General features: G+C 61.8%; 5 protein-coding genes across 31 annotated transcripts in view; 2 read left to right on the top strand and 3 right to left on the bottom strand.

The window, feature by feature from the left end:
• The window catches only part of AXIN1 (axin 1), a 61266-nt gene extending 59507 nt beyond the window's left edge, over positions 1 to 1759 (top strand). For all 5 annotated transcript variants that reach the window (XM_064592218.1, XM_064592217.1, XM_045874561.3 and 2 more), the window contains 2 exons: positions 532 to 699; positions 877 to 1759. In XM_064592218.1, the coding sequence (XP_064448288.1) occupies positions 532 to 699; positions 877 to 1003 (295 nt within the window). In that variant the 3' untranslated portion in view covers positions 1004 to 1759. The remainder of the gene's footprint in view (positions 1 to 531; positions 700 to 876) is intronic.
• Positions 1760 to 2148: 389 nt separating this feature from the next.
• PDIA2 (protein disulfide isomerase family A member 2) lies at positions 2149 to 5289 on the bottom strand. Its single transcript, XM_045871502.2, has 11 exons — positions 5094 to 5289; positions 4239 to 4445; positions 4035 to 4168; positions 3817 to 3954; positions 3627 to 3743; positions 3418 to 3543; positions 3148 to 3345; positions 2933 to 3053; positions 2671 to 2852; positions 2317 to 2427; positions 2149 to 2193 (listed from the first exon to the last, which is right to left on the bottom strand). The coding sequence occupies exons 1-11, from the start codon at positions 5287 to 5289 to the stop codon at positions 2149 to 2151; spliced, it is 1575 nt and encodes a 524-aa protein (XP_045727458.2).
• Positions 5290 to 5328: 39 nt separating this feature from the next.
• On the bottom strand, positions 5329 to 7781 carry ARHGDIG (Rho GDP dissociation inhibitor gamma). Its single transcript, XM_045871493.2, has 6 exons — positions 7638 to 7781; positions 6377 to 6556; positions 6211 to 6294; positions 6054 to 6130; positions 5909 to 5972; positions 5329 to 5811 (listed from the first exon to the last, which is right to left on the bottom strand). The coding sequence occupies exons 1-6, from the start codon at positions 7708 to 7710 to the stop codon at positions 5612 to 5614; spliced, it is 678 nt and encodes a 225-aa protein (XP_045727449.1). The 5' UTR covers positions 7711 to 7781; the 3' UTR covers positions 5329 to 5611.
• Positions 7782 to 10485: 2704 nt separating this feature from the next.
• RGS11 (regulator of G protein signaling 11) lies at positions 10486 to 23698 on the top strand. 16 transcript variants are annotated; one of them, XM_064592205.1, is made up of 17 exons: positions 10486 to 10546; positions 10917 to 11013; positions 11092 to 11142; positions 11317 to 11423; positions 12159 to 12210; positions 12339 to 12397; positions 12629 to 12705; positions 12896 to 12977; positions 14147 to 14215; positions 15496 to 15519; positions 15605 to 15666; positions 15769 to 15882; positions 15978 to 16093; positions 16214 to 16301; positions 16397 to 16535; positions 20143 to 20225; positions 20314 to 23698. In XM_064592205.1, the coding sequence occupies exons 1-17, from the start codon at positions 10502 to 10504 to the stop codon at positions 20435 to 20437; spliced, it is 1389 nt and encodes a 462-aa protein (XP_064448275.1). In that variant the 5' UTR covers positions 10486 to 10501; the 3' UTR covers positions 20438 to 23698. The 16 variants fall into 16 exon arrangements, 15 of the variants coding, with proteins under 15 accessions (XP_064448275.1, XP_064448274.1, XP_064448269.1 ...); XM_064592204.1 differs by having other exon boundaries at positions 15490 to 15519; XM_064592199.1 differs by having other exon boundaries at positions 10917 to 11444; positions 15490 to 15519.
• FAM234A (family with sequence similarity 234 member A) overlaps positions 19011 to 27994 on the bottom strand; it is a 31346-nt gene continuing 22362 nt past the window's right edge. The window contains exons 4-13 of one of the 8 annotated variants that reach the window (XR_010411761.1): positions 27701 to 27913; positions 26615 to 26745; positions 26122 to 26254; positions 25785 to 25917; positions 25408 to 25548; positions 25023 to 25098; positions 24529 to 24791; positions 24053 to 24155; positions 19291 to 19401; positions 19011 to 19037 (exon numbers count right to left, since the gene is read on the bottom strand). Coding sequence is in view for 7 of the 8 variants with exons in the window: in XM_064592209.1 (XP_064448279.1) it covers positions 23750 to 23961; positions 24053 to 24155; positions 24636 to 24791; positions 25023 to 25098; positions 25408 to 25548; positions 25785 to 25917; positions 26122 to 26254; positions 26615 to 26745; positions 27701 to 27913 (1298 nt within the window). In the remaining variant the exon portion in view is untranslated. Of the gene's footprint in view, positions 19038 to 19289; positions 19402 to 22922; positions 23962 to 24052; positions 24156 to 24528; positions 24792 to 25022; positions 25099 to 25407; positions 25549 to 25784; positions 25918 to 26121; positions 26255 to 26614; positions 26746 to 27700; positions 27914 to 27994 lie in introns of those variants that run through there. The other 7 variants (XM_064592212.1, XM_064592209.1, XM_064592210.1 and 4 more) reach the window with 7 other exon arrangements.

Here is a 27994-nt window from a genome sequence, read left to right as displayed (position 1 = left end):
TATATGGGGAGTGCAGCCCAGCCTAGAGGCGGGAGCTGCATTGGTTCCAGGAGCCTGGCGTCTTAGGATCCACCATGGGTTCTGGCCCTGAGAAGCTTGTTCGCCCACAGTGATGTGGTCTGGGTAGGGGGTGCTGCCCCCCGCCCCCCTGCAGCCAGCTCAGACCACGGGGAGGCCTGAGGCCATGCAGTGGGTGCAGGAGGGTGGTGGGCAAACCAAGGCCCTGGCTGCTGTGGGGCAGGTGGGCGGGCGGATGAGAGATGAGCTGGTGTCCTTGCTGTGGATCTGAGAGAACATGGGGCCGGCTCAGGTCCGGCACCTCGGGATGGGACACCGCATGGAGTGAGGCCCCCAGGGGCTGGACGTGGCGCTCCGGGCGAGGGGGTGTCAGGGCCTTCACACACGAGGCGTTGAGGATGGCAAGGCCCACTGTCTGGTCCTTGCTGAGTGTTTCCTGGGGTCCTGAGGCCCTTTGGGGTGTGTCCTGTGAGACCCCGAGCCCAGCAGTCATCACTGCTCCTCTGTCTCCAGGACGAAGTCCCAGCGGAAGGCGGGCAGTGGGAGTGCCCAGCCGTGTGACAGCATTGTGGTGGCCTACTACTTCTGCGGGGAGCCCATCCCCTACAGGACCCTGGTGCGGGGCCGTGCAGTCACCCTGGGCCAGTTCAAGGAGCTGCTGACCAAGAAAGGCAACTACAGGTGAGAGCCGAGGGGCTGGCTAGGGGCAGGGGACCCTGCATGTGGTCACTGCACGTGTTCGGTGTCGGCTCCCAGCAGTTGGGCAGCAGGGTCTGCCGCTCACATGAGGAGGGTGGGGCCACCGGGCCTGGAGAGGAGGGCACAAGGCTCTCGTCTCCTCTCGCCCCTGTCCTGCAGATACTACTTCAAGAAAGTGAGCGATGAGTTTGACTGCGGAGTGGTGTTTGAGGAGGTTCGGGAAGACGAGACCATCCTGCCCGTCTTTGAGGAGAAAATCATTGGCAAGGTGGAGAAGGTGGACTGACAGGTGGGCCTGGCCTCTGTGCCGGGTTGGGCCTGCGTCTGTCAGGGGCTGGGGCCACACGCAGAGCGTCAAGAGGGTCGTGCTGTGTTGTGTGCTTCACGCAGCTGCTGGGAGAAGGCCAGGTGCTGCCTGCCCCGCAGCCGGCCTCCTCTTGGGTCCATCTGTGTGCAGATGGGCGGGGGTCCCTTTGTGTGGTCCCACAGGCCTCCACCCTGCAGCTGACAAGGAGGGTGCCCTGTCCGCTCCTCAGTGATACTCAGTCCGCCTGAGTGGGGAGCCCGCCATGGCGCCGCATTGAACACCCTCTCCAGCGGTGCCCCGCTGCTGACGGCGGGCAGACGCACCCACTCCTCGGCCCTGGCGCTCACACCGCAGGCTCTGCCCCTCCTTCTGGGACTTGTCCGCCACACGGTACCCCGGTCAGGCCTGGCCTGGGCCTAGGGCGCCAGGGGCCCTGTGGGGGCCTCTGTAAATTGTACATGTCACCGAGTGCCTTCGACACAGCTTGTCTCTTGCCTGCCACTGTGTGGATCCGGTGATGGAGCCCCTTAGCGCTCTCCCTCCTCCACCCTTGTTTCCAGAGCGCTGGCTTAGCGGGTCCCGGGCCCCTCCCCTCTAAGGGCCCATGTAAATATGTACATTTCTCAGGCCAGGGCCAGTGGGGGCTGCCCCTGCCCATTTTTCATGCGCTGACTTGTACAATTATCTTTTCAAAGGTACTTGGATAATAATGAAATAAAATCATTTTTGAACCTTCTCTGGCTGTGGAGTGTACCTGTCTTCTGTGATGGGACCTGGCTGGATGGCCTGCCATCCCCTGCAGGCCTCGGAGGGTTAAATGTGTGTGTGTGTGTGTGTGTGTGTGTTGGAGGGTCTTCTGGAGGCACGGGGACAGAGCTCTGGAGAGGGGTGGGTTCCCAGACTCAGATCTGAGTCAGGAATCTACCCAAAAGGGATGGGGGCAAGGGCTAGGCCATACTCAAGATGGAACGGGGCCCAGGAGGCTATCTGGCTAACCCCAAGGGCCAGGCGGCCAGGCGTGCTCAGGAACCACACACACAGTCTAGGACCAAAGCTCTTTCTTTATTCACTGCCCAGCTCCCAGGGCACTGTTGTGGGGGCACCAGATGGCGATGGGGGGGCAGCTACAGCTCCTCTTTGGGCTCTGTGGTGGAGTTGGCAGGTGTCTCCTGGAAAGGGTCACAGAGGCCCAGCTTGAAGCTGCACCCTTGGTTCACCCCTACCCCTGGCAACCCCAGTGCCACATGTCAGGCTTGTCCAGAGAGTGGGAACCTTGGGACAGAGGCACCCACCGGGTCGGGGGCTGTGGGTTCCCCTGCAGGCTCCTCTGCAGGCAGCTTGCCCCCATTGTCCAGGAACTTGGAGAAGGTCTCCAGGTCCCTAGTGCTCTTGTATTCAATCACCTGAGGAGGGACACCAGGTTCTGGAGAATATACCCCACTCAGCCCTACCCTCCGACACCCCATGTAGGCTCCACCCTCAAGCCGGGCCCTACCCCCAAGCCCACACCCTGCCTCGAGGCCCCGCCCACCGGCGCCCCGCCCCTCGAAGCCCTGCCCACCCGAGGCCACGCCCTTCGAGGCCCGGCCCCGTCTCCTGCCACCGCCGGAGGAACGTGCTGACCAAGCCCCCGGGTCCCGCCTCACCTTCCGACCCGGCCCCGCTGGGAAGTATTTGAGGGTAGGGAAGCCGTGCACAGGGAAACCCTCCAGCTCATTGGCTGTGGCGTCCAGCTCTGCGATGATGATGTCCTCGTGGTCCTTGTACTTCTCGGCCAGGGCCTCCCAGGCCGCAGCCATGTCCTTGCAGTGGGTGCACCACGGGGCGTCTAAGGCAGCGGCGCGTTGGCACAGCCAGCAGGGACCCCCAACTGCCCACTGCCCCCCACCCACTGCCTTCCACACTCACAAAACTTGATAAACACGTTCTTGGTTTCATCGAAAGCCACCTGCTCAAAATTCTTGCCCACGAGGGTCTTGACCGGCCGCTGATCCCAGTTGGGGGGCACCTCCTGGCTCAGGAGGTAGGGCTGGGGGGACGGGGCCAGGGGCTCCAGTGGCGATCTCCCCTGGGAACCGCTGCTCCCACCCCCCACTCCCCGGGTGGGCAACTCAGCAGCAGACCTTGACGTGGCCCCCGAGGACGGCGTGGCAGAATGTGGTGATGGAGGCCGCGGTGACTGGCCCGCCATCCGCAGGCGCATACTTCTTGGTGGTCTCAATGTTGATGAAGCGCAGGGTGGGGGCCTCCTCGGCCTTCAGACCAAAGTACTGCAGCACGTGGTCATTGTCGGCACCCACGTCCACCACCACGAACAGCACCTGCCAACAGGGAGTCTGTGGTGGGCAGCCCACCTCCCTACCACCCCCTCCCTGCCCCGGGCCAGCCAGTACCTGTCCCCGGAACGGGGGAGCTGCCTCCCCAAAGCCCACCAGCAGCTCCTGGTGCTGGGCCAGCGTCTGGTTGACGAACAGCAGCAGGTGGTTGAGGATCCTGGCCGCGAAGATCTTCGGAGAGGTCTGCGAGGGCAGGCTGAACTGACGGGCGCTGGCTCCCACAGACACGCCCCCACCCCTGCCACTGCTCCTACAGCCCAGCTGACCTGGCTGTTGAACTCCGTGACCAGGTGCATGCTGTGCATGAGGAGGAAGTGCGACAGGTCCCCCTGGTCCAGGCCCAGCTCTTCGTCCACTGGGAAGTCGGCCCGACCCTCGTCAAACTGGACGGCACTGGGTCGGTCAGCAGGAGCCACAGCCCTGACCCCCAGCACCCACCTTGGCCCTGTGACCCACCTTCTTGAAAAGGACCACGGTGTCCTTGGTGAGGCCAAACTTCTGAAAGAGCTTTGGCTGGTCGGTAAGGCCAAAGGTCATGTCCAGGGCGTCCTGGGCCAGGGCCAGGAAGGTAGCCACATCCTCATCCTGTAGGTCCTAAGGAGCCCAAGCCTGTGAGGTCAGCTGGCACCACAGGCCCTGCTCCCATGGCCTGGACCCCAGTGGCACCAGCTCACCTGGAAGAAGCCAATGACCACAACATCCCGGCCATCTATCAGTGCTTGGGCGCCCTCTTCATCCTCCAGCCGGGTGGCACTGGGCCCCAGCCTCCGCCTCAGCCACTCAGCGATGCCGTCGGCCTCCCTGGGGCCTGTGAAGAGTCCCCTCAGCCTGGGCCCAGCCCAGCCCCGCCCCTGCCCGCCGGTGCCTGCTGCTGGTACCAGAGTACTCCTCCGGGTGTGTGCGGTTCCCGTCACGGAAGAACTTGAGCGTGGGGTATTCCGTCACAGCAAACTCCTTGGTCAGCTCTGCCTCGGCGGGCCCGTCCACCTTGGCCAGCCTGGCTTTGGCGGACTCTGCCGCCAGCAGGGCAGCGGCCTTGCTGTATTCAGGGGCCAGTGCCTTGCAGTGCCCACACCAGGGGGCATCTGGGGGATAGGGTCATGAGCGCCCCGGGCCTCCGTGGCCCCAGCCTTAGCCCCGGCTCCCGCCCAGCTGGAGCTGGGAGACCTTGGCGTCAGTCAGATCTGGCAGGGAGCATTCCTGTCCACACACCCCGCTCCTTCGGGGGCCCATCTGAGCCTCTGCCCCAGAGCCAGACTCCCCAAGGCCCCAAGTCGGGGGGGCAGTGGCGGCCCCATCCTGCCAGCGTGTTTGAGAAGAATCCTCCAGCTGCCACTCCCTGAGGCCGGCAGCCTGGCCACCTGTGTCCGCTTGTGGAAGCCTGCAACCTAGGAATGGCTTTCCCATGTGTAAACGTTTGTAAAAATCTACAGAATGAGCAGGGCCTGAATGCTATCTGGCCCCTTACAGAAAGAGTTTGCAGACGGACGATGATCAAGGGTCTTCCCTGCACCTGCACCTCCCTCCCCAGTCCCATCCTCCCCTGCTCAAGCTGCACGACATCCCCCCCAGGCCAGCTCAGTCCCAGGGCTTTGCTTCCAGGAGCACGGTGGGGGCCGAGTGCTCAGTGGGGAAGCCCTCTCACTGCACAAGCCCTGGACCCCCAGGGTGGGGGGCTGAGCCCCCTGGGCGGCCCCGGGGGGTCCTCCAGCCCACCGGCCCCGTGCACTCACAGAATTGCACCAACAGCGAGCGGTGCTTCCGCAGGGCCGAGCCCAGGTTGCGCTGGCTCAGCACCAAGATCCCATCCTCCTCAGGGACCTCCTCCTCGGGGGGCTCTTCCTCGGGCTCCCCCGGCCCCGGGCCCTGTCCCCACAGGACTGAGGCCCCAAGTAGCAGCAGCAGCGGGAGCAGGAACTGGCCGTCCATGGCAGTGCCGGGCCCACGAGGCAGGGGGCAGATAAGGGGGCCGGGGGCCAAGCTGCAGCTGCCACGTGGCGCCCAGTCCTAGTCCCAGGAGGATAAGGCCACAAGGCTCCCCCCACCCACCCCGGGGGAGGGGAGGCAGACAGAAGCAACACCCAGGGCACTGAGACAAGGCGACTTTAATAGGACTGTCTGGGGCACAGTGCCAGCCCAGGGAGGGGGCGTCCCAGGACGGAGCAGAGGGTGTGGGGGGTGTGATCAGTGACTGAGGGGCAGGGAAAAGCAGGACCCCGAGTGGGAGGACAGCCCCTGGGGTGGGAGGCGTTCAGCTCTTCCAGTCTTGGCAGATGTGGAGGCCCCACTCCCAGGACAGGTGGTCTGTCCTGTCGTCATCCGTGAAGAAGGACGTGACCACATAAGCACCCCGCACCAACACTCCTCGAGGCACTTCCTCCACCGGGGTCACAAACTCATACTCCTGGGCGCTTGGGCCGTAACTGCCCACCATGTACACGGCCTTGTCCACTGGGGGAGGGGGAGGCTGTCAGGGGCCATGCTCTGCCCCACCTGACCCTCCCCACAGCCCCCCCCCCCCGGGCCAGCCCCGCCTTGCCGCCCTCACCACGCAGGCCCTGGCGGTAGGTGTGATGCAGACACTTGAGGCCACTGACGATCTCCTTATTGACCTGGGGGACAGAGAGTGTTAAGGGCCCCTCTGGGGGGCTGACCTTGAGCTGGCAGGCATCCCCCATGACAGCTACCCTCACCTTGAAAGTAATCTTCACTTTGTAATCAACACCCTCCTTCAGGACAAACACCTGGTTTTTCAGCTCGGCCAGCTCCCCTGTTAGGGAAAGTGCAGCTAGGGAATGACCTCCTGGGATATCACAGACCCTGCCCCAGGAGCCCCAAGGGGGGCAGTACCTGTGAGGTCCATGGTGATGGGCCCTGGAGCCTGCTCAGACATCAGCGTCAGCCTGGTCACCTGCACATTGGGCAGGCTCAGGTCTGGGGAAAAACCGGAAGTCACCAGAGTGCTCTCCCTGGCCTTCGCCCCTCCCCTCCCCTCCCAGCCCAGGGCTGTGCATACCCGTGACAGGGGGCAGGGGCCCCAGCAGTGCCTGCTTGTACTTGGCCAGGCTCTCATCATCCGGGTCCAGCTGCTGGATCTCCTGGAGGCTCTTCCTCCCTGGGGCCCGGTACTCAGGCACAGCCTCATCCAGTGCCTCGTCAGGGGGCAGCTGTCTCCCCTCCTTGTCAGTCAGGAGGACTGGGGGTTGGGGAGGTGCGTGAGCCGCTGCCACCAGCGGACCCCGGCGTTCACTCATCATACTGGAGGCCCCCCATCTGGCCAGCTGTGCTGCTCACGGCCCACAGGAACTCAAAGGAAGCAATGGAGGCTCAGGGAGAGAGGTGGGGGTTAGGGAAGGGGATGTGCGCTCAGAGAGGGAGTGCTGCATGGGGGCTCAGGGAGAGGGGTGGGCTGGGAAGAGACTGAGCAGCACCCACACCCGAACCCTTTAGGAAGGGCCCTGGGGGTTGGAGAAGGTTCCTGAGAGATGGAGCCAAGTGACATCCCTGAGGCACCAGCTGCCTTCTCTGGCCCAGCCATCCATCTAGGGCTCCTCCCTGACTCTGAGGCCAAAGATGGGGCGGCACGGGGGCAGACCCTAAAAGGGGGATAGCCCCAAGGACTGGAGGCCACTACTGTGGACCGCTGACCTCCAGGGTCTTCCCTAGAGCAGAGGCTCTGCCCACTACATCTCTTCACATCTCTGTATACCTTCCCACTGTCCTAGGGGTTCTTGCCGGGGGTGCTCCTGGGTCGTAGAGGCGGTTCTCTCTAAATCCCTCAGCTTATGCTCTGGGGCTACCTCCCTGGGTGCCTTGAGACTCAGTCTCCTAGAGCCCCTTGCCATGATGCCCTGGGGCAGGGGTCTCTCTAAGCCCGTTCCCATAGTGTTTTGGGACAGGGTCTTTCCGACTGTGCGCCAGGCTTCTCAGGGATCACCACACGCCCTGAAGGAGCCCCAGCCCCACCCAAGGGAGAGGAGATCTCAGGAGCAGGTTCCCAAGGGGAGAGGGTCCCCCTGCAACCCTGGCTTCACAAACAGACCCGCCCACTCTTGGCTCCTTTGCCCCGAGTATCTGGCCTGGACGAAGCCCCCCACCCCCGACAGAGCCCAGTAGGGGGACCGCGCCAGGATTTCCCCACGCGCGCCCCCAAAGTTTCCGCGGGGGAGGCCCAGCCCCCGCCCCAGGCTGAAGCCTCCCCAACCCCCCACCCTCCACCCTCCCTGTCCCAGACCCCCGCCCACGTGGCCACCCTGGCCCCAGCCCAGCCTGCTCACCTCGGGCGCACAGCGCCAGCCGGAGCAGCTCCAGCAGCTGCGCCCCCAGCTCACATGCGTCCAGGCCCAGCATGGTGGCCCGCGGCCCGGCTCCGCCGCGGAGCCGCCGAGGAGCCGCCGCCCGCCCCGCCGCCGCCCGGCTCGGCGCTCAGCCCCGGCGCGACTGCGGTGAGCTCATCCCGGCCGGGAGCGCCCCCCGCGCCCAGCGCCGCGCCCGCGCCGCGCGCCCCCAGCCACTCCGCGGACCCCGCGCAGCCCCGCAGAGACGCGCGTGTCGCCCGCACGGCGCCGGCACCTGGTCGTCCCCGCCGCGGGCGCCCCAGAAGCCCGCACAGCCACCGCGGTGACGGTCCCAGCCGCCGGCCCAGGCTACACCCCGCTCTGTCCATCAGAGCGGCCCCTCCCCCACGGCGCCCGTGAGAGTCTGGGGGATTCTCCGGGGAAGCCCTCTGGGAGGGGCGGGTGGGGCTGGGGGCGCCCAGTGGAGCAGGTGCTCCCCGCCTCCCCCAGGCCCCTAGGCTCTCATTACCTGCAGGCGGTACAGGCCGCACTTGGGGCTCGACAGGTTCCCCTCCCTTCCCCACCCCCACCGGATCTTCTGTCTGGGCAGTGGGGACTCCTGGAGTCTGCCCAGCCTTGGGAGCTGCGGGATGCGGATGGGGGTGAGTGTCTGCGCAGCCTTGTGGCTCCACATCCCGGAGGCGTTAGCACAGAGAGACCTGTGTCCACATCACCCAGAGACAAGGGTCCCACCCTCCTAGTGAGATGCAACATGGAGTCAGTCACACAGCCATTAGTCTAATGTTTATGGACTGGGCTGCGTGGGTGTGCTGCAGGTCTCTGGGCGGTTACACCCAGACCATAATGAAGCACCCTGTCCTTGAGGAGGAAAGGACACTGATCCAAAGCAGAATCCTGGTGGGGGAGGGCTGAGGGGCACAAAAGGGGCTTCTGGTCTTGATGCCTAAGCAAACCTTGGGGTGGGCAGATGGGGGCAGCCAGTGCAGGGAACAGGGGTGAGCTGTGCGTCAGGCTGGGGACGGCCGGATCAAGGGTCTGAGTGGAGGAGGTAGAATACCAGACCAAGTCCCCCTTTCTTCTGTATACTCCTTCTGCCCCCCCATTTCTAAGGACACCTAGGCATCATACTACCTTTTGCATAAAACAAGAGGGAGAGGGTCCCCCTGCCACCCTGGCTTCACAAACAGATCCCCGTCCACTCTTGGCTCCTTTGCCCCTGAGTATCTTGCGTGGACAAAGCCTCCCTACCCCCACCAGAGCCCAGTCAGGGGACCGTGTTATGATTCCCCCACCTGTACCCCCAAAACTTCTGCAGAGGAGGGCCATGGGTGCTAGGGGACACATGGGCTTGGTGTCCATCCCCCTTGGAGTTCCACCTGTCCACAATCTTTCCAAGGCAGGATTCCCTCATTTCTGCTGCCCTTTCCCCGGGGGTGGGGATGGGGGGTAGTTGGTCCAGAAGCCACTTGTTGAGGCTGGGGACAGCTATGGCCTCTGGTGGCCCTCAGCTTCTGTAGATACCCACCCATCCAGAAAGGACCGTCAGGCCTGGGACCAGCCTGACCCCACCTGTGTGGGTGGGGATGGTTGGGAATTCACTGGGATCTAAGGAAGGATGGTACCCTGATAGAGGTAGCCCCCAATCCGGTCCCCCTGCCCCAGCTCATCCTGGACCTGGCCTTGTCAGCAGTAGAAATGGATCAGTCTAAGGCTGTAAGCCAAGGGCCACCCCCATCTATCCTGCCCTGTCCCCAGCACCCCCAGAGGGAGGAGAGGAACTCTATTTCCAAAAAAGCAGAAATAGACCTATTTGAACTTCTTAAAAATGGGGGCGCCTGGGTGGCTCAGTTGGTGAAGCATCTGCCTTCGACTCAGGTCATGATCTTGGGGTCCTGGAATCAAGTCCCATGTGTTTGGGCCCCCTTTCAGTGGGGAGTCTGCTTCTCCCTGTCCTCTGCCCCGGCTCATGCTCTCTCTCGCTATCTCTCAAATAAATAAAATCTTAAAAAAAAAAAAAAATTGTCCAGCAACAGGGCTGTGGGGTGGTAGTGGCCAAGCTGCTGGAGCAGGGAGAGAAAGGGCCAGGACAGGGCCCTGAGCCTAGAGGATGCAGGTGCACCATGAGTGTGTCTGGAGGTGGGGGCTGGGGGGTGGGCGCTCAGAGCCTCTCTCTCCATAAAGCTCTTCTCCCAGTCTCAGATGTCCTGCATCTGTGGAGTCTCTGCCTGTTCCCCAACTGGTCCTGCCCACGTGTCCGTGCAGCTGGGGGAAGTGAGCTTTCTGCCATCCCCCCAGGCCTCGATGGACCTGCACAGCCCTCCAGTGTCACACCAGCCTGCAGGCGCTGACACGGTGTGACGTCCGGCGTCCCAATAACAAACACACTCCTGCGGCACACAAACCCGCGCCCTGACTGCACAGCCCCCTCCACCACGAGTGTGGCCTGATCCCGAGGAGGCCACACAGGGGCTGGCTGTGCGAGGCAGGTGCTACCGGTGTCCCCCTCCCCACCCCCCCCTCCCCCACAAGGAGCCTCTCCTAGAGACCCTCCTCTCCCTGAGCCCCCCCACCTGTCCCAGCTGAGCTGCGATTCCCTCACAGTCCCCCACACCAGCCGGGGGCGGGGCCCCTCCCACGGGCCTCAGTTTCTCCTGACGCGGGGGGAGACTCCTCCAGACTCCAGACCCCACACCGTGCGGGCGCTGAGGCTCACACGGCCGGGGGCCGGCGGGGCTGCGGAGCCGAGCTAGCGGGGCGAGCTGGGCGGGGCGTGCGGGCCGGGGGCGGGGCGTGCGGGCCGGGGGCGGCTCCACACCCACGCGCCATCTGGCCTCACCGCCGCCATGGCCGGCGGACGCCGGGGTGTGCAGATGCCGCATCTCAGCAAGGTGGGTGCTGGGTGGGGGTCCCGCCGTCCCCCGCCCCCGGATTTCCCGGCATGCGAGGCCGGGAGCGGCAGAAGAGGGGTGGGTGCGGGTGCGCACGAGTGTGGACGCGGGTCTGGGGGCGATGGCACTGTGTGAGGCGGGGCGAGGCGGCGGAGGCCGGGGCTGGGGGGGGAGGGGAGCGGCCCTCGCCTCCGCCCCTCCCCCTCCCCCGCTCCTCCGCTGCCCGCCGCGGCCCCAAATCCCACCATCATGCGCGTTAATCTTCTCTGAGCTCACCGATCCCGGGCATCCCGGCCCGTTGCGGGGAATCAGGATGTGGGGGTGGGGGGAGGCCGGCCGGAACAGCCCCTCAAGGCCCCCCTTCGCTCAGATGGAGCGGGTGGTCGTGAGCATGCAGGACCCCGACCAGGGCGTGGAGATGCGGAACCAGCGCCTGCGCATCACCGTCATTCCCCACACCGTGGCTGGTGAGGCGCCGCCGGGTCCGGGGTTGGTGGCGGCCCTGCCTCGCCTACCCCTGCCCCATGCCAGTCTCTGGTGTGCAGGCAGCGACGTCGTGGACTGGTTGGTCCAGAAGTACTGCATCTCAGAGGAGGGTAAGGGGGTTATCCTGCCCCCTGCCCTCTGCCCCGGGGTCGCTGTGCTGATGGCCAAGGCTGGGCCTGCTCAGGGCTCACAGGTGTTAATGTTGAGCCAAGTGCACTGGGGAGGGAGAGCTCCCAAATTGCTTCTCCCAGGCTTAGCGCTCGCCACCCTGCCCCTCCCGCCAGAGGCCCTGCACCTGGGCACCCTCCTAGTGCAGCACGGCTACCTATACTCTCTGCGCAGCCCCCGCAGCCTTGTGCTCCGGCCAGACGACACACCCTACAGATTCCAGGTCAGGTGCAACTGGGAGCAGGTGGGAACCCCAAACCAGCAGCCCCGCTAGAGGGGACTTGTGGAAGGGGGGAGACTGAGTTTGGAGTAGGAAGTGGTGATGTCATCACAGGCCTGGGTCCGCTGCCCCTCCCCGAAAGGCCTGGACTATGAGTGTCCTGTGGTAGAAAGACCCGATTAAGGGGAGAGACCTTTAGTTTCTCTGAGGCCACAACAGGGCCTCCATAAAGGGTATAGTACTTGTGGAGGATTCTGATGGTTTCCCTGAGAGTCCTTAAGCCCCCGCTCATGAATAAGTCTGTGTGGTACCTGAGGACAGGATCCTGGCATCTCACTGTGTATCCCTAATCACGGTGGAGCTCCCCTGCCTGGCCTCGTGGCTACAACAGGGACCCAGGCAGGGTTTGCTCTCAGTCCTCACCCACAGTCCTCAGCACAGACTGAGTACATGCATGACTTGGGCAGGCCCCACCCCACCCCACCAGGCAGTAGGGACTCAGGGAGCCCAGTCAAGGAGGCAGTGCCTGCACTGGGCCCCAAGGGGTGAGCAGAACTCAGTTCCAGGTGGGGAAAATGGCCAGTGGTCTGTGAATCTCCAGGCTGTGGGCAGACAGGCAGGTTCTGAGACACCGCCTGGCCAGCCCACCCCCTTCCCAAGGGATCTGGGAAGGTGGACAACTCCTGGGGTGGGGAAGGCCCAGGAGGTCCCGGACACCCTGTCCCTGCACCATACCAGACGCCCTATTTCTGGACGAGCACCCTGTGGCCAGCTGCTGAGCTGGACTATGGTGAGTGAGGAGGAGTGGGCTCTAACCCGGGACAAGTTCCTAGCACTGTTGCCCTCCCACCCGAGTGATGCCACAAGGGTCGAGGGGCAGAGATTTTTCCTCTGCAGCCTGGCCCCCTGTCCTTCCAGCCATCTACCTGACGAAGAAGAACATCCGAAAGCAGGGGGCCCTGGTCGGCCACGAGAAGGTGGGACCCTCCTGCCCCTCGGCTGAGTCCAGCCAGAGGAACCCAAGTCCTGCTCTTGGCCTCTTGGCTCTGGGGCCTCACAGTTTGCCCTGGAGCACATAGCCTAGGCCCCAGGAGAGTGCAGACACACAAACACGTCATCCCTATGTGTCTCAGCGGGGAGGTGGGTGGTCTGCACCCCCAAGCTGGACACAGGAGGGGTTACCCAGTGGAGACCTCGACATCCCCCAGGAACACTATGACCAGCTACACAGGAAGATCAACCACACGTGGGACCTGGTGGTGATGCAGGCCCGAGAGCAACTACGGTAAGATCTTGCCCTGCTCACTCGGAGTGGGCACTGCCCGGGAGGCCCAGGAGTACCACACCGGGCACTGTGGGGCCAGAGACACCATTGCCCAGGCTTGGCTCCCCACCAGGCTCTGGTCTGAGGGTGGGGAGGGGGTGGGGAGGTGCTACGGTGGGCGCCATGTCTCCCCCAATTCCACCCCCCCCAGGGCAGCTAAGCAGCGCAGGAAGGGGGACAGGCTGGTCATTGCATGTCAGGAGCAGACGTACTGGCTGGTGAACAGGCCCCCGGTAAGCTCCCCTGTGTGTGGGGAGAGGGGGGTGTGGTTTCTTGTTCAGCAGTGGGGTCTTGCTGGGAGTCTGTGTGCCTCCCTCAGATGCTGTCTCTGGACCTACATTTTGAGCCTGTGGTAAGGATGGGGCTTTCGGGGTCCCAGCAGGAAGTTCTCGTTCTGGGACCCATCGGAACCCAGAGATCGCAGGGCCAATCCACACAGCACAACAAACCAGTTTCTTTGAGGTCTAAGGGAGGAGGCAAAGTGGAGCCAGGCTTATCCACAGCATCAAGGGACTGGGGTCACAGGCCAAGAACTTCTGGGGGCACTGGCCTGGAGTTAGGCCTTATCCAGAGCCATGGTCTGGGCAGGTGGTTTGCAGTCCCCCGGCTGTGTGGGGCTGTGGAGCCGTCAGATCTACCATGAGTGGGGGTTCCTGTGGGAAAAATCCGTGAATAAAAACAGAGCGAGTCACCCACAGGTCCAGCACCTCACCCGGGGTGTGTGTGTGGGGGGGGGTGGCTGTCTCTGGGAAAATAATGGCTCATCTTGCGCCTGAGGGCCAGGTGGGTGGGTGGGGGGAGGAAGGTGGGGTGGACGTGGCCCCAAGGGTGTGTATGTGGGCTGAGGGCAGGGCCATGCAGGGCGAGGGTCCAAGTGGAGGGGACTCTGGGAACGGCAGCTGGAGCTTCCGGGGCAGCGGGCATAAGGGCTGCGCCCTGGGCCGCGGTGAGGAAGAGGCCAGACCAGCATGTGTATTTGAGGTCAGGGCAGCAAGATGCGTGGCAAGTGACCGTTTCAAGACGGGTGGTGAGAGGGGTGCCTGGTTGGCTCAGTTAGTGGAGTCAACTCTCGGTCTTGGGGCTGAGTTTGAGCCCCACTGGGCACACAGCCTGCTTTAAAAAAAAAAAAAAGAAGGATGGTGAGGGTTGTGGTGTGAGCAGTCAGGAGCCCAGCAGGGAGGTGAGCTCGCCTAAGGGGAGGTCCCCGCAGGTGTGGGACAGGTAGAGAGGAGGATCAGCCTCTGCAGTTCCTCCGAATGTCATTCTCCGTGTTACAGGATGACGTGCGGGTGCAGAGCTTCAGTTTATGGAGGCGGGTGGGGGGCAGGAACACAAGGCTGGGTTGGGTCTCAGCAGCCCACCTGGGCCGTACCCCCACCTCATCTCGGCCTTCCGTCTGCAGCCAGGTGTCCCCAGCGTCCTGGAGCAGGGTCCAGAGCGCAGTTCCTGCACAGCTGGGCGAGTGCAGATGGTGAGGGCCCTGCACACATGCCCCCAGGCCACTCCCCGCCACCCCTGCATACATGTCTCCCCACCCCAACGTGGGGGCTGCCCATCGGTCCGTCCATCCATCCATCCATCCAAATGGCACTTGACCCTGACACCAAGAGGCCCTGCTCTGCTCCTGGCATTACTCACCCCTGCCTACACCCCCACTCCCAGGCCTCTGCTAACTCTCACTTCTTGCCTCCCCAACCTGCTACACTGGGTACAAGTAAGTGTGATGGGGCTCTGGGAAGGGTGGGAGCTCTTGCCCAGGCTGGGACAGCCCCAGGGTCCAGGGCAGTTGGAGATGTGCCCAGCAGAGCCATGGGCCTGAGAGGCCTGGGCTGAGCCAGCCACCTCCCTCCAAGGCCTCTGGTGGCCGCTGGACGGACATGTCCAGACCTGGTAGCAGCTGAGCCCTCTGTTCCAATCCCACAAAACCCAAAATATACAATATCTAGTGCCTTCCAGATAAAACTTCTTCCTGACTTTTAAGTTGTAGTTCACGATCACAGGTTTGTAATTTCCTCATTATAAGGTCGGCCAAAGAGAGCCAAGACTAACATTGGAGATCCCAGGCATCCTGAGCAATTTGTGGGTGTTGGGAAGGGTCAGCCTGTCACCTGGCCCTGAGGATGCGGCAGGCACGCTCTGAGCTCTGAACAGGATGGGATAACCTTGAGCACAAGTTAGCAAGACTAAGTCCCCCATGGTGATCCTGTGGCCGTATCTCTCATGTGTCTGCTGGTTTTTGTTTTTTTTTTTTTTTAGATTTTATTTATTTATTTGAGAGAAAGAGTGAGAGAGAGAGAGAGCATGAGAGGAGGGAGGGTCAGAGGGAGAAGTAGACTCCCTGCCGGGCAGGGAGCCCAATGTGGGACTCGATCCCGTGACTCTGGAATCATGACCTGAGCAGAAGGCAATCACTTAACCAGCTGAGCCACCCAGGCGCCATATCTGCTAGTTTTTTTAAAAAATGACCTAAATACATTTGAAAATGTGAAATAGGGACAACTGGGGAACTGTAAGGTACTTTGACAGTGTGTGGGCCCCATGGAACATTCTGGAAACCTCTGCACTAGAGGCCTCCAGATACTTTTTGGAAAGCCAGACGCCTCCATTAGAGGAGGGGGCTTCAAGGGGCAAGGCGGGGTCCTGAGCCATTTTCCACCAGCCGAAGGATGGACTCATGAGCCCAGGGTGGGTGGTCAGTCCCCACAGGGCCTGCCTTCTAACTGCAGCCCATTTGGCCCCTTTCAGACCAAGAATATGGAGTTCTACAAGCAGGAGGTAGGTCCTAGGGGTGGGTGGCAGGGAGGGGCCTGGGCTGGCTGACCTCCAGCCCAGGCCCCACCTCATAGGCCTCGCGTCCTAGATGGAGCGCTGCAGGAAGGCCCTGACCAGGGCCCGGGTGAAGTCCTCCATCTGCCTCGAGGCGTGAGTGGGCTGGGGGGCCCAGAGCGCAGACCCTTCCCCAAGTGCCCGTGTCCCCACGGCCTCTCCCTGCACTGGCCCCTGGCACCTCCCCCCACCCCCTAGGTACCTGAAGTTCAGCAGCCAGCATGGGCCACACGACCCCATCATGTCAGGGTGCCTGCCCAGCAACCCCTGGGTCACAGATGATGACACCTACTGGACCATGAATGCACCCAGGTGAGCCCAGGGTGGGCAAGGGGCACTGCTCCCCACCCTTCCGTCCCACCGGCCCATTCCTTGTGCTCCTGACCAGCCCTTCCGTGTCCCCTCAGCGTGGCTGTGCCCACGAAGCTCCGCGTGGAGCGATGGGGTTTCAGCTTCCAGGAGCTCTTGGAAGACCCTTTGGGACGGGCCCATTTCATGGACTTCCTGAGGACCGAGTTCAGTGGTGAGAGGCCCTATGCCCTGCTCGAGGGCCCTGGGAGGGCACTGCTGCTGAGGACCCTCCGGGTTTCTGCCAGCCCTGGCCACGGCTCGGGTGGGCCTCACCTGGCGTGTGGACCTCCAGCTGAGAACCTCAGCTTCTGGGAGGCCTGTGAGGAGCTGCGCCACGGAAGGCAGGCCCAGGTCCACGCTATGGTGGACTCTGTGTACCAGTGAGTGCCGAGGGGTGGGGACCGGCCGGTGGCGGGCGGGCGTGTGGAGCCCACACCCACTGGGCCTGTGTCCTCTCCCCCTCCCGCCGACACAGGCAGTTTCTGGCCCCTGGTGCTGCCCGCTGGGTCAACATCGACAGCCGGACGATGGAGCGGACCCTGGAGGGACTGCAGCAGCCCCACCGCTACGTGCTGGATGATGCCCAGCTGCATATCTACATGCTGATGAAGAAGGTGGGCGTGCGGGCCCGGAGAGCGTGGCAGTACCCTGCCCCGTGGGGGCCAGCCCCTCCCCACTGCTCTCCAGTCCACACCTGCAGCTTAGGCTCTCCCTTACAGAGGAGTAAACTGAGGCTCAGAGGGCGGAGGGCTTGCCCCAGCCTCTTGCTTAAGGAGAGGTCCAGTTGTGATTTTAAAAAGTATTTTAACGTGGGGGCGCCTGGGTGGCTGAGTTGTTAAGCGTCTGCCTTCAGCTCAGGTCATGATCCCAGGGTCCTGGGATCGAGCCCCGCATCGGGCTCCCTGCTCGGCGGGGACCCTGTTTCTCCCTTTCCTGCTCCCCCTGCTTGTGTACCTGCTCTCGCGTTCTTTCTCTCCGTCAAATAAATAAATAGGATCTTAAAGAAAAAAGTTAATGGAAAATTCCAAATGTAAACAGAAGTATAGTAAAATGATGGATCCTCATGTTCCTACTGCCTGACTTCAAAAACAGTCAGCTCAGGGCCGGTCCTGACCTCTCGTCCACCCCTGCCCACTGCCCCGACCCCGTGACTTTCAAGCCATTTTCAGACTTCTGTCTGTGTATTCAGGATCCTCTAAAGGATGTGGACCCCCTCCTTCCCTTTCCAGTGTGACCCCAGATGCCAGCATCACACATGAACACGGGATATTTATTCGGTGTTCTCAAAGAGCTGGTCAGGGTCCAAACTTCCCCACTTGGGCTCTGTGCCTAGTCTCTTGTTGTCGCTGTAACAAATCACCACAAACCCAGAGCCGTAAGACGGCGACTTTTTATTCCGTCACCGTGTGCAGGTCAGAAGTCCAACCCGGGTCTCCTGGGGCGGAGGTCAGGTGTGGGCAGCGCTGGCGTCTTCTGGAGGCTCCGGGGTGGGGTAGGGATCACGTTTCCTGCCTTTCCCAGTTTCTGGAGAGAGTGCCTTCCTTGGCAAGTGGCCCCTCCTGCGTCCTCATAGCCCCCAGTGGAGCATCTCCAGCCTGTCGCTCCAGTCCTTCCACAGGCTCCTCTTTGGCTTTTAGGCCCCATGGTGACACTGGGTCCACCTGTCCAGTCCAGGGCATCTCCCCACCTCAGTCCCTTTGCCTTGTAAGACACGACCACAGGTCCATAGGGTAGGGTGTAGACATTTCTGGGGTCTTCTCTGAATGCCGCAGCCTATAAATATCTATTTTCTTTTTAGTTTGCTTGAATTTGGGTCCAAAGCAAAGTACATATGTTAGAATTGGTTAATAAATTTTTTAAACCTCTTTTTCTTTTTTAAGTAGGCTCCACACCCAGTGTGGAGCCAACATGGGGCTTGAACTCATGACCCTGAGATCAAGACCTGAGCTCAGATGGAGTCGGATGCTTAACCCACTGAGCCACCTAGGCGCCCCAAACCTCTTTTTTACGTTTATTTAATCTCTACACCCAACATGTGGCTCGAACTCACGACCGTTGAGATCAAGAGTTGCACACCCTTCCGACTGAGCCAGCCAGGCGCTCCTCTTGAATCTCTTTTTAAAGTACGGTTTTTGGGGGCACCTGGGTGGCTCAGTTGTTAAGCGTCTGCCTTCGGCTCGGGTCATGATCCCGGGGTCCTGGGATCGAGCCCCGCATTGGGCTCCTGCTTGGCGGGAAGCCTGCTTCTCCCTCTCCCACTCCCTCTGCTCGTGTTCCCTCTCTCGCTGTGTCTCTCTGTGCCAAATGAAGAAATAAAATCTTAAAAAAAAAAAATGAAGTATGGTTTTTGTTTTGAAGGAGTTGGAGGTCCTTTGTCCTGTAGTTGCTCACAGTCTGGGCCATACTAACGGTGCCCTCGCGGTGTCTTTGGAGTGTTTTTCTGTCGCGTGTGTTTCTGGATGTTGGTAGTGATGTTTCAGACTTGATCAGATTCATCTTCAGTTTTATTGTGTGTGTGTTTGGTTTCGTGGACAGTATTTTTCCTCAGAGATGGTGTTCGGTGTGTCCTCCCATCAGGAGGTACGTGCGGCCCAGCTGTCTCCCATTTTGTGCTGTGAGCAGCCCCTGGCAGTTGCCGGCCAGACCCGATTCCGTTTGGGTGCAGAGCTGGCCCGTCCCTGCCTCTGTTGACGAGCTGGCACATACTCGGAGGGCATCTCCCCTCGCCTGCTCTTTGTTGCGTGGTTCCCCAGGGAGGGCACAGTCAATGCCTCATTCCTTATTTTCCACTTTTCAGAATAATGACTTGGACCCACCGTGTCTGCCAAGGATGGTCAGTGAGTTGGAGATGTTTTTAATACCACAGTAAATCCATGCTCTCAGTAGATGGCGGGTTTCGTTCACATGGTTCTTACTCTTCCTTGCTGTGCAGAGGGCCCCCCCCCCGCCGTCCCCGCGTTGGCTCCTGAGGCATTTGATGTGTTCTGACATCTGCCGCAGCTTGTCCCAGGCTCCTCCTGCACCGTTCCCGCAGGCAGCCCTGGCCCTTCTAGGCTCTTTGGAAATAGGGACCTGCGTGCCGGACGAGTTCGTTGTCACCTGGCTTGTTTGCAGGCCTTTCAGTGAAGAGAATTAGGAAACAGAAGTGTTTTAGGTAGAATATATCAGGAGTTCATCCTGACACGGCTAATTCAGATGCAGGATTACACAGTTTCCTTCAGCTCTCTTGACTTTCATCTCTTTCCTCGCTAACCCACTGAAAACCGTGGTTTGCAGCCAGGCTAACATAATGGCTCACTCGCTTTTCCTCCCATTTCACTCAGGAGTCCCAACCGAACGACACAGCACTGCCCTTTACGATGCACTCACCGACAGTGGTTTACTTTTTTCTGGTCCTGGGGACGCCCCTTGAACAGCTCCGTTGAGTGTGGTCAGGGTGCTGTCACCCTCTGGATGCCCAGCTCACTCATTCCTCTTTACCTTTGATGTATAGGAATTGATTATTCCTTGTTTTGTTTTGTAATTATGTAAAGTATCTACACAGGTTCAAAATTCAGTCTACAAACAAGGTACATTTCAAGATTTTTTTTTTTTTTTAATTGAGAGAGAGAGAATGAAAGCATGAGAGGGTGGAGGGTCAGAGGGAGAAGCAGACTCCCTGCTGAGCAGGGAGCCCGATGCGGGACTCGATTCTGGGACTCCAGGATCATGACCTGAGCCGAAGGCAGTGGCTTAACCAACTGAGCCACCTAGGCGCCCAACAAGGTACATTTCAAATAAATCTAGTTATGTCTTCCCACTAAAATTAACTGTTTAATATTTATATTTTTCTTTTAAAAATATAAACAGGTTCGTAGATTTCTCTTCTTTATTGCATACCATACAGTTTTTCTCAACCTTGCATTTTATTTTGCTCCATGTCCTCACCCTCACTCGTGGGGTACACCAAGAACCAGGGGAGGTACTACTTGGAATTTCCCACTGGAGGTCCCATGGCTCACTCCTCCGAGTGTGGGCACTGGGCCCCTGCCCACCTTTTGAGGGTTAATGGCCCCACTGGCTAGGAGCCCAGGTCTCCCTGAGTCTGTCTGACATGGTCGGGGCAGGTCTGGGATGGTTGCCTCCAGCACTGTCCACTCGGGGGTCTCTGGGGCTGGCAGGGGCCCCCGCAGTGCCAGGCTAGACCCCCAGCGGAAGCTGGCTGAACGCCATCTCTTGCAGGACTCCTACCCAAGGTTCCTGAAGTCCTCCGCATACAAAGACCTGCTGGCAGAAGCTGTGATTCCCCCAGAGGCCAAGAGAAGGTGAGCTGGGCCGCGCCCTGTGCCCCGGGCAGTGAGGCAGGCGGGACCCACACAACTGCCCTGTGCTCAGGTCCGCTCTCCTCCACAGGGTGTTCCCATTTATGCGGAAGCCGCGGCATTCAAGCCCCAGCCCTGCTCTCCTTCCTGCCTCCACCTCTGGGGAGCCTGTGGCTGCAGCCAGTGGCCCTAAGTGTGGTGACGGGGGCACCTAGGTGGGCATAAAGCAGGAGGGGGAAGTGGCCATCCTCACTGCTTGCCCGGGGTCCTCACAGCTTTGAGACCCCTGGCGTGGGCGTCCCCTAATGCCCAGAGGGCCCGCCTTGCCCCTATGCCCAAGGGCGTCTTGGGCTCCCACCTTTTCCCTTGTCAAGCCCTCCCCTCCCCAGAAGGGGCTGGGCCAGGTGCTGATTCCCGGGAAGGGGTGTCATTGAGCTTGGGTCACCTGGAGAAAGGTAGGATGAGGTGGGTCAAGCAGATCAGGCCACATGAAGGCCCTGGCATTCTGTGGTCTGCAGTTCATTAAATCGCTGGCGAATACCAGGTGGTTTCCAGCAGGGGGCACTTATCATGAGGAACCGCAGGCCTCAGGGCAGATTTATCCACAGCCCTTGGCCCAGTGTGACCCTGCAGGGACCCCACACCATGTCCCCAGTTACGCTGGGGCCGTGCTCAGCCTTCCGACCAGCCCAGAGCTGTCCTCATGGGTCTTGCCCACACCGTGGCTGTCACTGTGAGTGTCCCAGACCTCATCCCACAGGGACACCTCCAGCTGGTGTCCTCGAGGCTGGGACTCCTCTGCCAGAGCTGCACAGACATGACTCCAGTGTCATCACCTGTGACAACCGGCCCCGGTCCATGGCCAGGGCAGGTGGAACCCTTGGGGAAGGGGGTGATGCCAGACCCAGGGTGAAGTACAGTCACTCCTTTGGGGTGCAGCTCTGTCAGGCCAGAGGGGGGTGCCACCCATCCCACTCCCACCCACACCCGGCCCAGAAATAAAAGACCCTTGCCCTCACTCTGAGCCCACCCTATTGTGGTCCGACTTGTGGACTGTGGGTTGAGTGTGTGGTGTGCACGAGTGAGACGTATGGCACATGAGGCATGTGTGGTGTGCATGAGACATGCAGGCGTGAGGCATGTGTGCGTGTGAGGCATGCGGTAGGTGTGAGGTATTTGTGGTGTGCGTGTGAGCATGTGTGTGTGAGGCATGTGGTAGGCGTGAGGCGTGTGTGAGGCATGTGGTAACATGAGGCGTGTATGTGTGAGGCATGTGGTAGGCGTGAGGCATGTGTGCGTGTGAAGCATGTGGTAGATGGGAGGTATGTGGTGTGTGTGAGGCATGTGGTAGGCGTGAGGCGTGTGTGCATGTGAAGCATACAGTAGGTGTGAGAGGTGTGAGGCATGTGGTAGGCATGAGGCATGCGGTTACGTGAGGTGTGCATGGTGTGTGAGGCATGCAGTTATGTGAGGCATGTGTGGTGTATGTGAGGCATGTGATAGGAGTGTGAGGCATCTGGAAGGCGTGAGGCATGTGTGCACGTGGGGCATGTGTGCATGTGAGGCATGTGGTAGGCGTGAGGCACGCGGTGTGCGTGTGAGGCATATGGTAGGCGTTAGGCATGTTGTGTGCGTGTGAGGCACGTGGTAGATGTGAGGCATGCAGTGTGCGTGAGGCATGTGGTAGGTGCGAGTCATGCATGGTTGTGCGTGTGAGGCATGTGGTCCGTGTGGCTTGAGGTGTGAGGCGCGTGCAAGCTGGGCAGTGGTGGTGGACAGTGGGGGGAGTTCGGGTATCAACAGCATTGGTCACGGAGGGTCCCACATCAGTGGGTCCACAGCAGAGGGGACCGAGCTGTCAGGCTGGACTCAGGCTGCAGACTCGGTGGTCTTCGGAGGGGACAGTGGGGAATGCCGTCTGTGCTCTGGCTGGACAAGGACGCCTGAGTGCTCCAGGAGAGTCAGGAACCTGAGTCCCGGGAGGTCATGGGGAGAAAGGAGGCTCTTGGTGTTCAGTCCAGCATCTTCTGGCCAGTTGTGCCCTAAGGCCTGAGTCACAGGGAGCCTGGCATGGATCAGAGCCCTAGAGGGACCGTGGGCACGGCTGCTTTATTTGCAAGTCCAGGCTGCACGATGCCCACCAGTGCGGGCATCTCCTGGGCCCGCCTCTAGCTCCTGCCCACGGTCTGAGGACCTGCAGGGTGGTCCCTCCATGCACTGCGGCGGGCCCTGGGATGCTGAGGGGCCCTGCTATGGCCCCTAGCCCTGCCCTACCCCCGGGGATTTTCATCTGTGGACTTGTCACTGCATCCTGTTCCTGAGGCCGTGTGGGCTGGGCAGCAGCTTCTCACAGTGACAAGGGTCCTGCTCCTTGGCAGAGTCCCCCCCCCCCAGGCTCCTGCCACCTGGGCCGCTGCACCCCTCAGGGACCCCTGCTTGTCCTGATGGGCACACACCCACGTCCACAGGCTAGGTTCCTGACTTGAACCAGGGTGACTGTGCGGGGGGCGGCGGATCTTCAGACCTGAGCTGCACTTAGAGGCCATGCAGAAAAAGTCCTCGGGGCCCCATTTCTGACTGGGCGAGGGGGGGGGACACCCTGAGACCCTTGTAGAGGGTTCCCCATCTCTGCCAGCAGCCTGGCCTGCACCAAATCCACTTTACCCCTTTGGAGCAGACACATGAGGCACACACGTGCCCTTTCAGACAGTGCAAACCATTTATTCCGGTTTCTTCCTGCGGGACCCGGGGTCATCAGGGCACAGTGAGCCACAAGGAGCACCACAGCAAGGCACAAAGGTGAGTCCCGCATCAGGTGACACCGACTGCTGGGGGCATCCGAGCACCAGGAGGGGGCCAGGCACCGGCCAGGGGTGTGGGGACCCCCAAGGGAAAAGCAGCTCCAGTGTGTACTGAGGGGGTGCAAACTGACCGCGACGTGCGCCCTCTGGCCAGTTCCTCAGGACGTTCACAGCACACGTGGCCAGCACAGGGACAGAAACGCCCCTGGGGCATCCATGAGCAGCAGGATGGCCTTACAGTGCACGGCAGCCCTATTCCTCCGCCCGTCAGAGGGGAATCCCTGGGCAAGTTTCCACTAACCAGGCCAGAGGCTGGAACGGCCTCAAGTGCCCAGCTGCTGCCCTGAGGCCACCCCAGGCCAACCACCCTCCCAGGCCCCAGGAGGGTGTGCAGACAGGAACGAGGGACGGGACTTCTCAGGATGGGGCTCTCTTCCTGGAACCCCGGTCCCTCCTGCCAATATGGACGAGTGAGGGTGGTGCTGTAGGGCCCAGTGAGACTACGATGAAGGCAGGTGGCCTGGACTGCGACCCCAGTGGGGCAGAGTGAGGACCTGTGGGGACGTGCTGCGCAGGAGGGGAGAGGCCTGGGTATCCCCTCACCCATGCGCGTCCCTGCATAGGACGGGAACCCCAGGATCAGGAGTAGGGAGTCAGTGCAAACCCAGGGAAAGACCGACTTCCCAGCAGCTGGAGCCTCTCCCACATGCGCTGCCCGCCAGGCCTCTAGGCCTCACTCCGGTACCGCAGGCGGGAGAACCGGTCCCGGACAGCCTGGTCGCTGTCGGGCCCGCCCTCGGCCAGGCGAACCACCCTACCGCTCGGGACAAGGTCCCGCACCTTGTGCTTGGCCACGGAGACCATGCCAGGCGCGTCTGGGCTAGCCGGGCCCATCAGGAGGACGCAGGCAGCATGGCGGCTTGGCTCGAACAGGACCGCTACGGGAGGGACGGGCCGTCAGGGCGCTCGGGAGCAGCCAGAGCTGAGCCGACGGCAGGCGCAGCCCCAGCCCCTGGGAGGCGCACTCACCTTGGAAGGCGACGATGTTGGCAGAGAAGTTAGCCAGCTCCAGCAGGATGCCAGGCAGGCTGGGATGGAATACGTACAGGGTGTGCTGGGCGTCTCTGGGCTCCTGGAGCGAGAACCACAGTGCAGCATGAGGCTGACCCCACGTCTGCATCAGAGACACTGGTGTCCTGGGCCCAGGGGCGGGGCCGTGCTATGCTCGCCCGCTCCGGACACCCGGAGAGAGTGGCCCTGCCCAGAGCTGTGTCCACAGGGTCCTCAACGGTGCAAGCAGCTTCTACTCCCCTCCCCTAGCCTGACCCTGACCCTTCTGAGGTATGCTCCCACTGGAACTCCGCACCTGCCTTCCCCCACGTCCCCCTGCTTCTTCCCAGATCCCCATCCTCTGCCCCAAGGCACACCTCAGCCCCAGCCTCCCGTGTGGTCTGGGGTACCTCATCCCACCCACGGTCCCATGGCTTCCATTTATGTGTGCACACCCAGTCACCCAGTTAGCTCCCAGCTGCCTTGAGGCAGGGCCCAAGGCTGGCCTCTGGTCTCTGGCCCTGGCCCAGGTGTGTCCCCTTAGTCCATGCCCTGCCCGTACTGTCTGGTTGGTGCCCATCAGCTCGTAGAGGCCCCAGAAGAAGAAGGCTGAGCGGTGGTCTGCAGTTGGCAGGCTGGCAGACTGCGGATCGCCGGGGAGGCCTGGGAGAGCCTGTTTCCACAGGACAGCCCCAGTGCTGAGGTCCAGGAACAGGATCTGGGAGGGAGGGGGACAGCATGGGGGGGGGCGGTCACAGGTGGGGCTTGCACAGGCCCACGGGCCCCAGCCAGGCCAGCCCTGAAAGAGCTGAACCCCAAGGGCACCCAGGATATCTCGCCAAGGCCTCTCTTTTGCTAGCTCAGCCTTCCAGCACGGCCCCGTCTGCTGTCCCGACTAACGTCCCTCAGCTACGAACAACGGTGGGGCCTCAAAGGGGGTGCAGCCAACCTGTCTGTCAATGCCGGTTCCGTTTTCAATGACCACAGCCAAAGTGTCAGGTTTGTAGTGGCCGAGGATGGGTTTTCTGCAAGGCACAGGACAGGAGCGTTCACACAGGGCCTCTGTCGGGGGGGGGTCTCTGGGAACAGGTACACCAGCCCTCTGCTCCTTGGCCGCACCTGGATGGGGCCTGGACAGGCAGCTGAGGCCAGGGTGGACGGGGTCTCACCGGCCCCTCCGGTGCAGGGCAGCACCAGGGGACAGGCAAGAGGCCTCTGGCTGAAGCACACAGACGTCCCCCAGCCACCCGAGGCCTCCTCCCAGGGCTGCCAAGGGACAGGCTGTGGTGCCCGGCTGGCAAGCACTGTCTGGTTCCTGGAGAAAGACTCGGTACCTCAAGACCTGGGCTGCACTGAAGGTCCACCTGGGCACCAGGTCCTGCCCATCAACCAGCACACAGGCCTCTGAACTCACGAGGAGGAGGTCCTCACCAGTCTTCCCTGGAACGTTCATCAGGTAGCGGATGGCTCCCGGGCTAAGGGGAGAGAGCCAGAGGGATGTGGCAAGGATGCGGGCTGCCTGTGGGGTTCGCAGTTCGCCCCATGCTCCCTGCTTCAGTTTAGGGTAGGACCAGATGCTGGCTGTGTGCAGAGAGCCCCCCCGGCTTCATCTCAGCTGCTGTAGGCCCGCTTCCCGTGTCTGAGCCCAACGGCAGGCAGGGCTGTGGCCCTCGCCCCGCGGCCACCCCTGCAATCCCCCGTCCCGACCGACCTGTGCCACAGCAGCCTGGGGGTGGTGGCGTTCAGCACGCCCTCCCAGCGCGGGTCGCTCCTCAGTGAGCTCCCGTTCCCGGTCGCCTTCTCGTGGAGACCCTTCACAGAGCAGCCACAGAGGGAGCTCGCTGCTGGAAACCCAGAAGAGCCTCAAGACGCTGCTAGCCGGGAGGAGGCCACCCGCTAGCCCTGCTTCCGGGACACACGGTGCCCTCCCTGAGCCTCGGGCGCGACACGCTCGGGCTTTCTGAGCCTGTCAGTGATGAACTCGTGTCCTCCCTGCGGTCCCCGGCTTCCCTGAGAGGGACAGTCCCGGGAACAGAAGGCGCACATACCACAAGGGAAAAGGATGTAGTGGGCACCCGCCGGGGAGATGTGCAGGAGGGAGCCCATGGTCCCGCCCACACCAAGGCTGCCGCGGTGGCCAATCTGGTGTCCAGTGCTGCCGGAGTAGAGGTAGCCGCCGACCTGTAACCCAGAGAAGGGGGTCAAGACCCTCCTGGTCCGAGGAAAGAATGCGTTGAGTGTGTGGACTCAGGCATCTGCACACCCTCCCGGGGACGCGGGCAGCCCCACGCCAGCCACAGGGCCCTGTCCTCCGTGCTGCTGCGGCACCTACGGCCAAGTGCACGCTCTGCCCAGAAGCTGCCCAGGGGGAACAGAGCCGCCCCAGCGTGCCGGTCAGCAGGTGCCAGGAGCACAGGGCCCTGGGCACGTCCCCCGACAAATGGTCAGACCCACGTTGTGCCCAGGAAGTGAGAGTGGACAAGGGGCAGAGAAGAGGCATCACAGTGAGTGGGCCACGGCGACCCAGGAGGGGAGCAGCACCTCCTTCTCCTCCTGGGTGAGAACCAACAGGTCTGGGGCCCCGTCAGCATCGACATCGGGCAGCTGGAGTAAAGAGCTCAGGACAGAAGCGTTCCTTCCAAAGCTGCTGGGGTGGCTCCACAGGGTTTCGCCTAAAACCAAGCACAACGTCACCAAGTGCTGGCTTCAAATCCCCTTCCGCTGCTGGCTAGCAATGGCACAGTGCCCACACTGAGAAATGGAAGTGCCCGCCAGCAGGAGGCCAGAGGCCAGCACCGAGTGCGCACCACTGGGCATCCAAGTCGTCACACGCCGGAGCGTCAGATGTGTCGCTTCTGGAACCACAAAGCTCCACCTTCCTGTTTTGCTTCTCCTGTGTCTTCTCATGTTTGGCTCTAGAACATCTTAGGGCCAACACTGACCCTCCCACCCGGATGGACAGGGCCTGACGCTTCCCAAGCCCCTCAGGCCCCCTGACTATTGCTGAAGTCACAGGTGGACCCTCGGCCTCCAGGGAGGCCCCGGCTGAGTCCTGCACACAGAGGTGGAGAAAGAAGGGGCATGCTTATGGCTGGACCCACGAACAGAGGCCCTGACAGAACAGCTTCTTTTTTCCCCAGGTACGATCTCATCCACACCCTTTTTAAGAGTATTTCCTCTCATGAAATATTTCCAGCCTTCTCTTTGTTTTCCTCTATCCCCTAAACCCACGACTGGTAAGGGAAATGCTACTCCTCAGCACACCCAGCGTCTAGGCACAGAATTCCTTAAGCCGCCAGTGGGATCTGGGGGCTAACCACGGCCTGTTACATGGAGGCCCAGACACGAGAGCCCGTGCATCCAGAGCCCTGACAGGCTCTCCCCCGGGGGCTCAACCAGACGCTGGCCCGGGTACTGCAGCCGCCACTGAGCTCCCATCTCTGCTGGCCCCACAAGCACAAAGGAGCCGGGAGGTGACAAGACAGGGTGGAGTGGGACTGCGAGGAGGCGGCACCCCTCCCTCCTACCCCTGGAACCTTCTTCCCCATCTTGTGGGCTGGGGCGAGAACCCAGGCTGAACCTCCTCAGAGTTCCCTGGTGTGGAACCTCCTGTGCGGAGCCGCCTACCTGTGAACAAGTCCACAGCAACGAAGGAACCGGGTCTGCCCACGAGGATGCAGGCAGAGGTCGACCTGCCGCCCTGCAGCTGTGGGACGGAGCACTGCACAAGGGCCCCGTCCTGGGCTGCGGGCCTCTCCCAGAGCACGCTGCCGTTGGCCCCAGACACGGCGGCCACAAAGGTACAGGGGGAGGAAAAGCCTGGCGGGGAGAGACCCAACTCTGTGGGGCACGTCAGCCCCTCTTCCCCACACCCTGCTCCCGGGCCCAGCCCTGACCGCTGGCCCCGCAGGAACCCTACTG

The sequence above is a fragment of the Mirounga angustirostris genome, unplaced genomic scaffold, assembly GCF_029215605.1.
Source record: "Mirounga angustirostris isolate CCGP_5_RB_7025 unplaced genomic scaffold, mMirAng1.0.hap1 SCAF_5, whole genome shotgun sequence".
NCBI classification, from domain to species: domain Eukaryota; kingdom Metazoa; phylum Chordata; class Mammalia; order Carnivora; family Phocidae; genus Mirounga; species Mirounga angustirostris.
This window is presented reverse-complemented; position numbering and strand designations above follow the sequence as displayed.

Excerpts from the sequence above, each read along its gene's own strand:
- PDIA2 (XM_045871502.2), bottom strand. The coding sequence starts at position 5,289 with ATGGACGGCCAGTTCCTGCTCCCGCTGCTGCTGCTACTTGGGGCCTCA. Across the intron at positions 4,169-4,238 it reads ACACCCGGAGGAGTACTCTG|GCCCCAGGGAGGCCGACGGC; the intron begins GTACCAGCAGCA and ends GACTCTTCACAG. Across the intron at positions 3,744-3,816 it reads CCGTGGTCCTTTTCAAGAAG|TTTGACGAGGGTCGGGCCGA; the intron begins GTGGGTCACAGG and ends AGTGCCGTCCAG.
- ARHGDIG (XM_045871493.2), bottom strand. The coding sequence starts at position 7,710 with ATGCTGGGCCTGGACGCATGTGAGCTGGGGGCGCAGCTGCTGGAGCTG. Across the intron at positions 6,295-6,376 it reads GCCCCTGCCCCCTGTCACGG|ACCTGAGCCTGCCCAATGTG; the intron begins GTATGCACAGCC and ends GTTTTTCCCCAG. Across the intron at positions 6,131-6,210 it reads CATCACCATGGACCTCACAG|GGGAGCTGGCCGAGCTGAAA; the intron begins GTACTGCCCCCC and ends TTTCCCTAACAG.
- RGS11 (XM_064592193.1), top strand. The coding sequence starts at position 10,502 with ATGGCCGGCGGACGCCGGGGTGTGCAGATGCCGCATCTCAGCAAG. Across the intron at positions 11,445-12,158 it reads TCAGGTGCAACTGGGAGCAG|ACGCCCTATTTCTGGACGAG; the intron begins GTGGGAACCCCA and ends GCACCATACCAG. Across the intron at positions 12,706-12,895 it reads CAGGCCCGAGAGCAACTACG|GGCAGCTAAGCAGCGCAGGA; the intron begins GTAAGATCTTGC and ends CACCCCCCCCAG.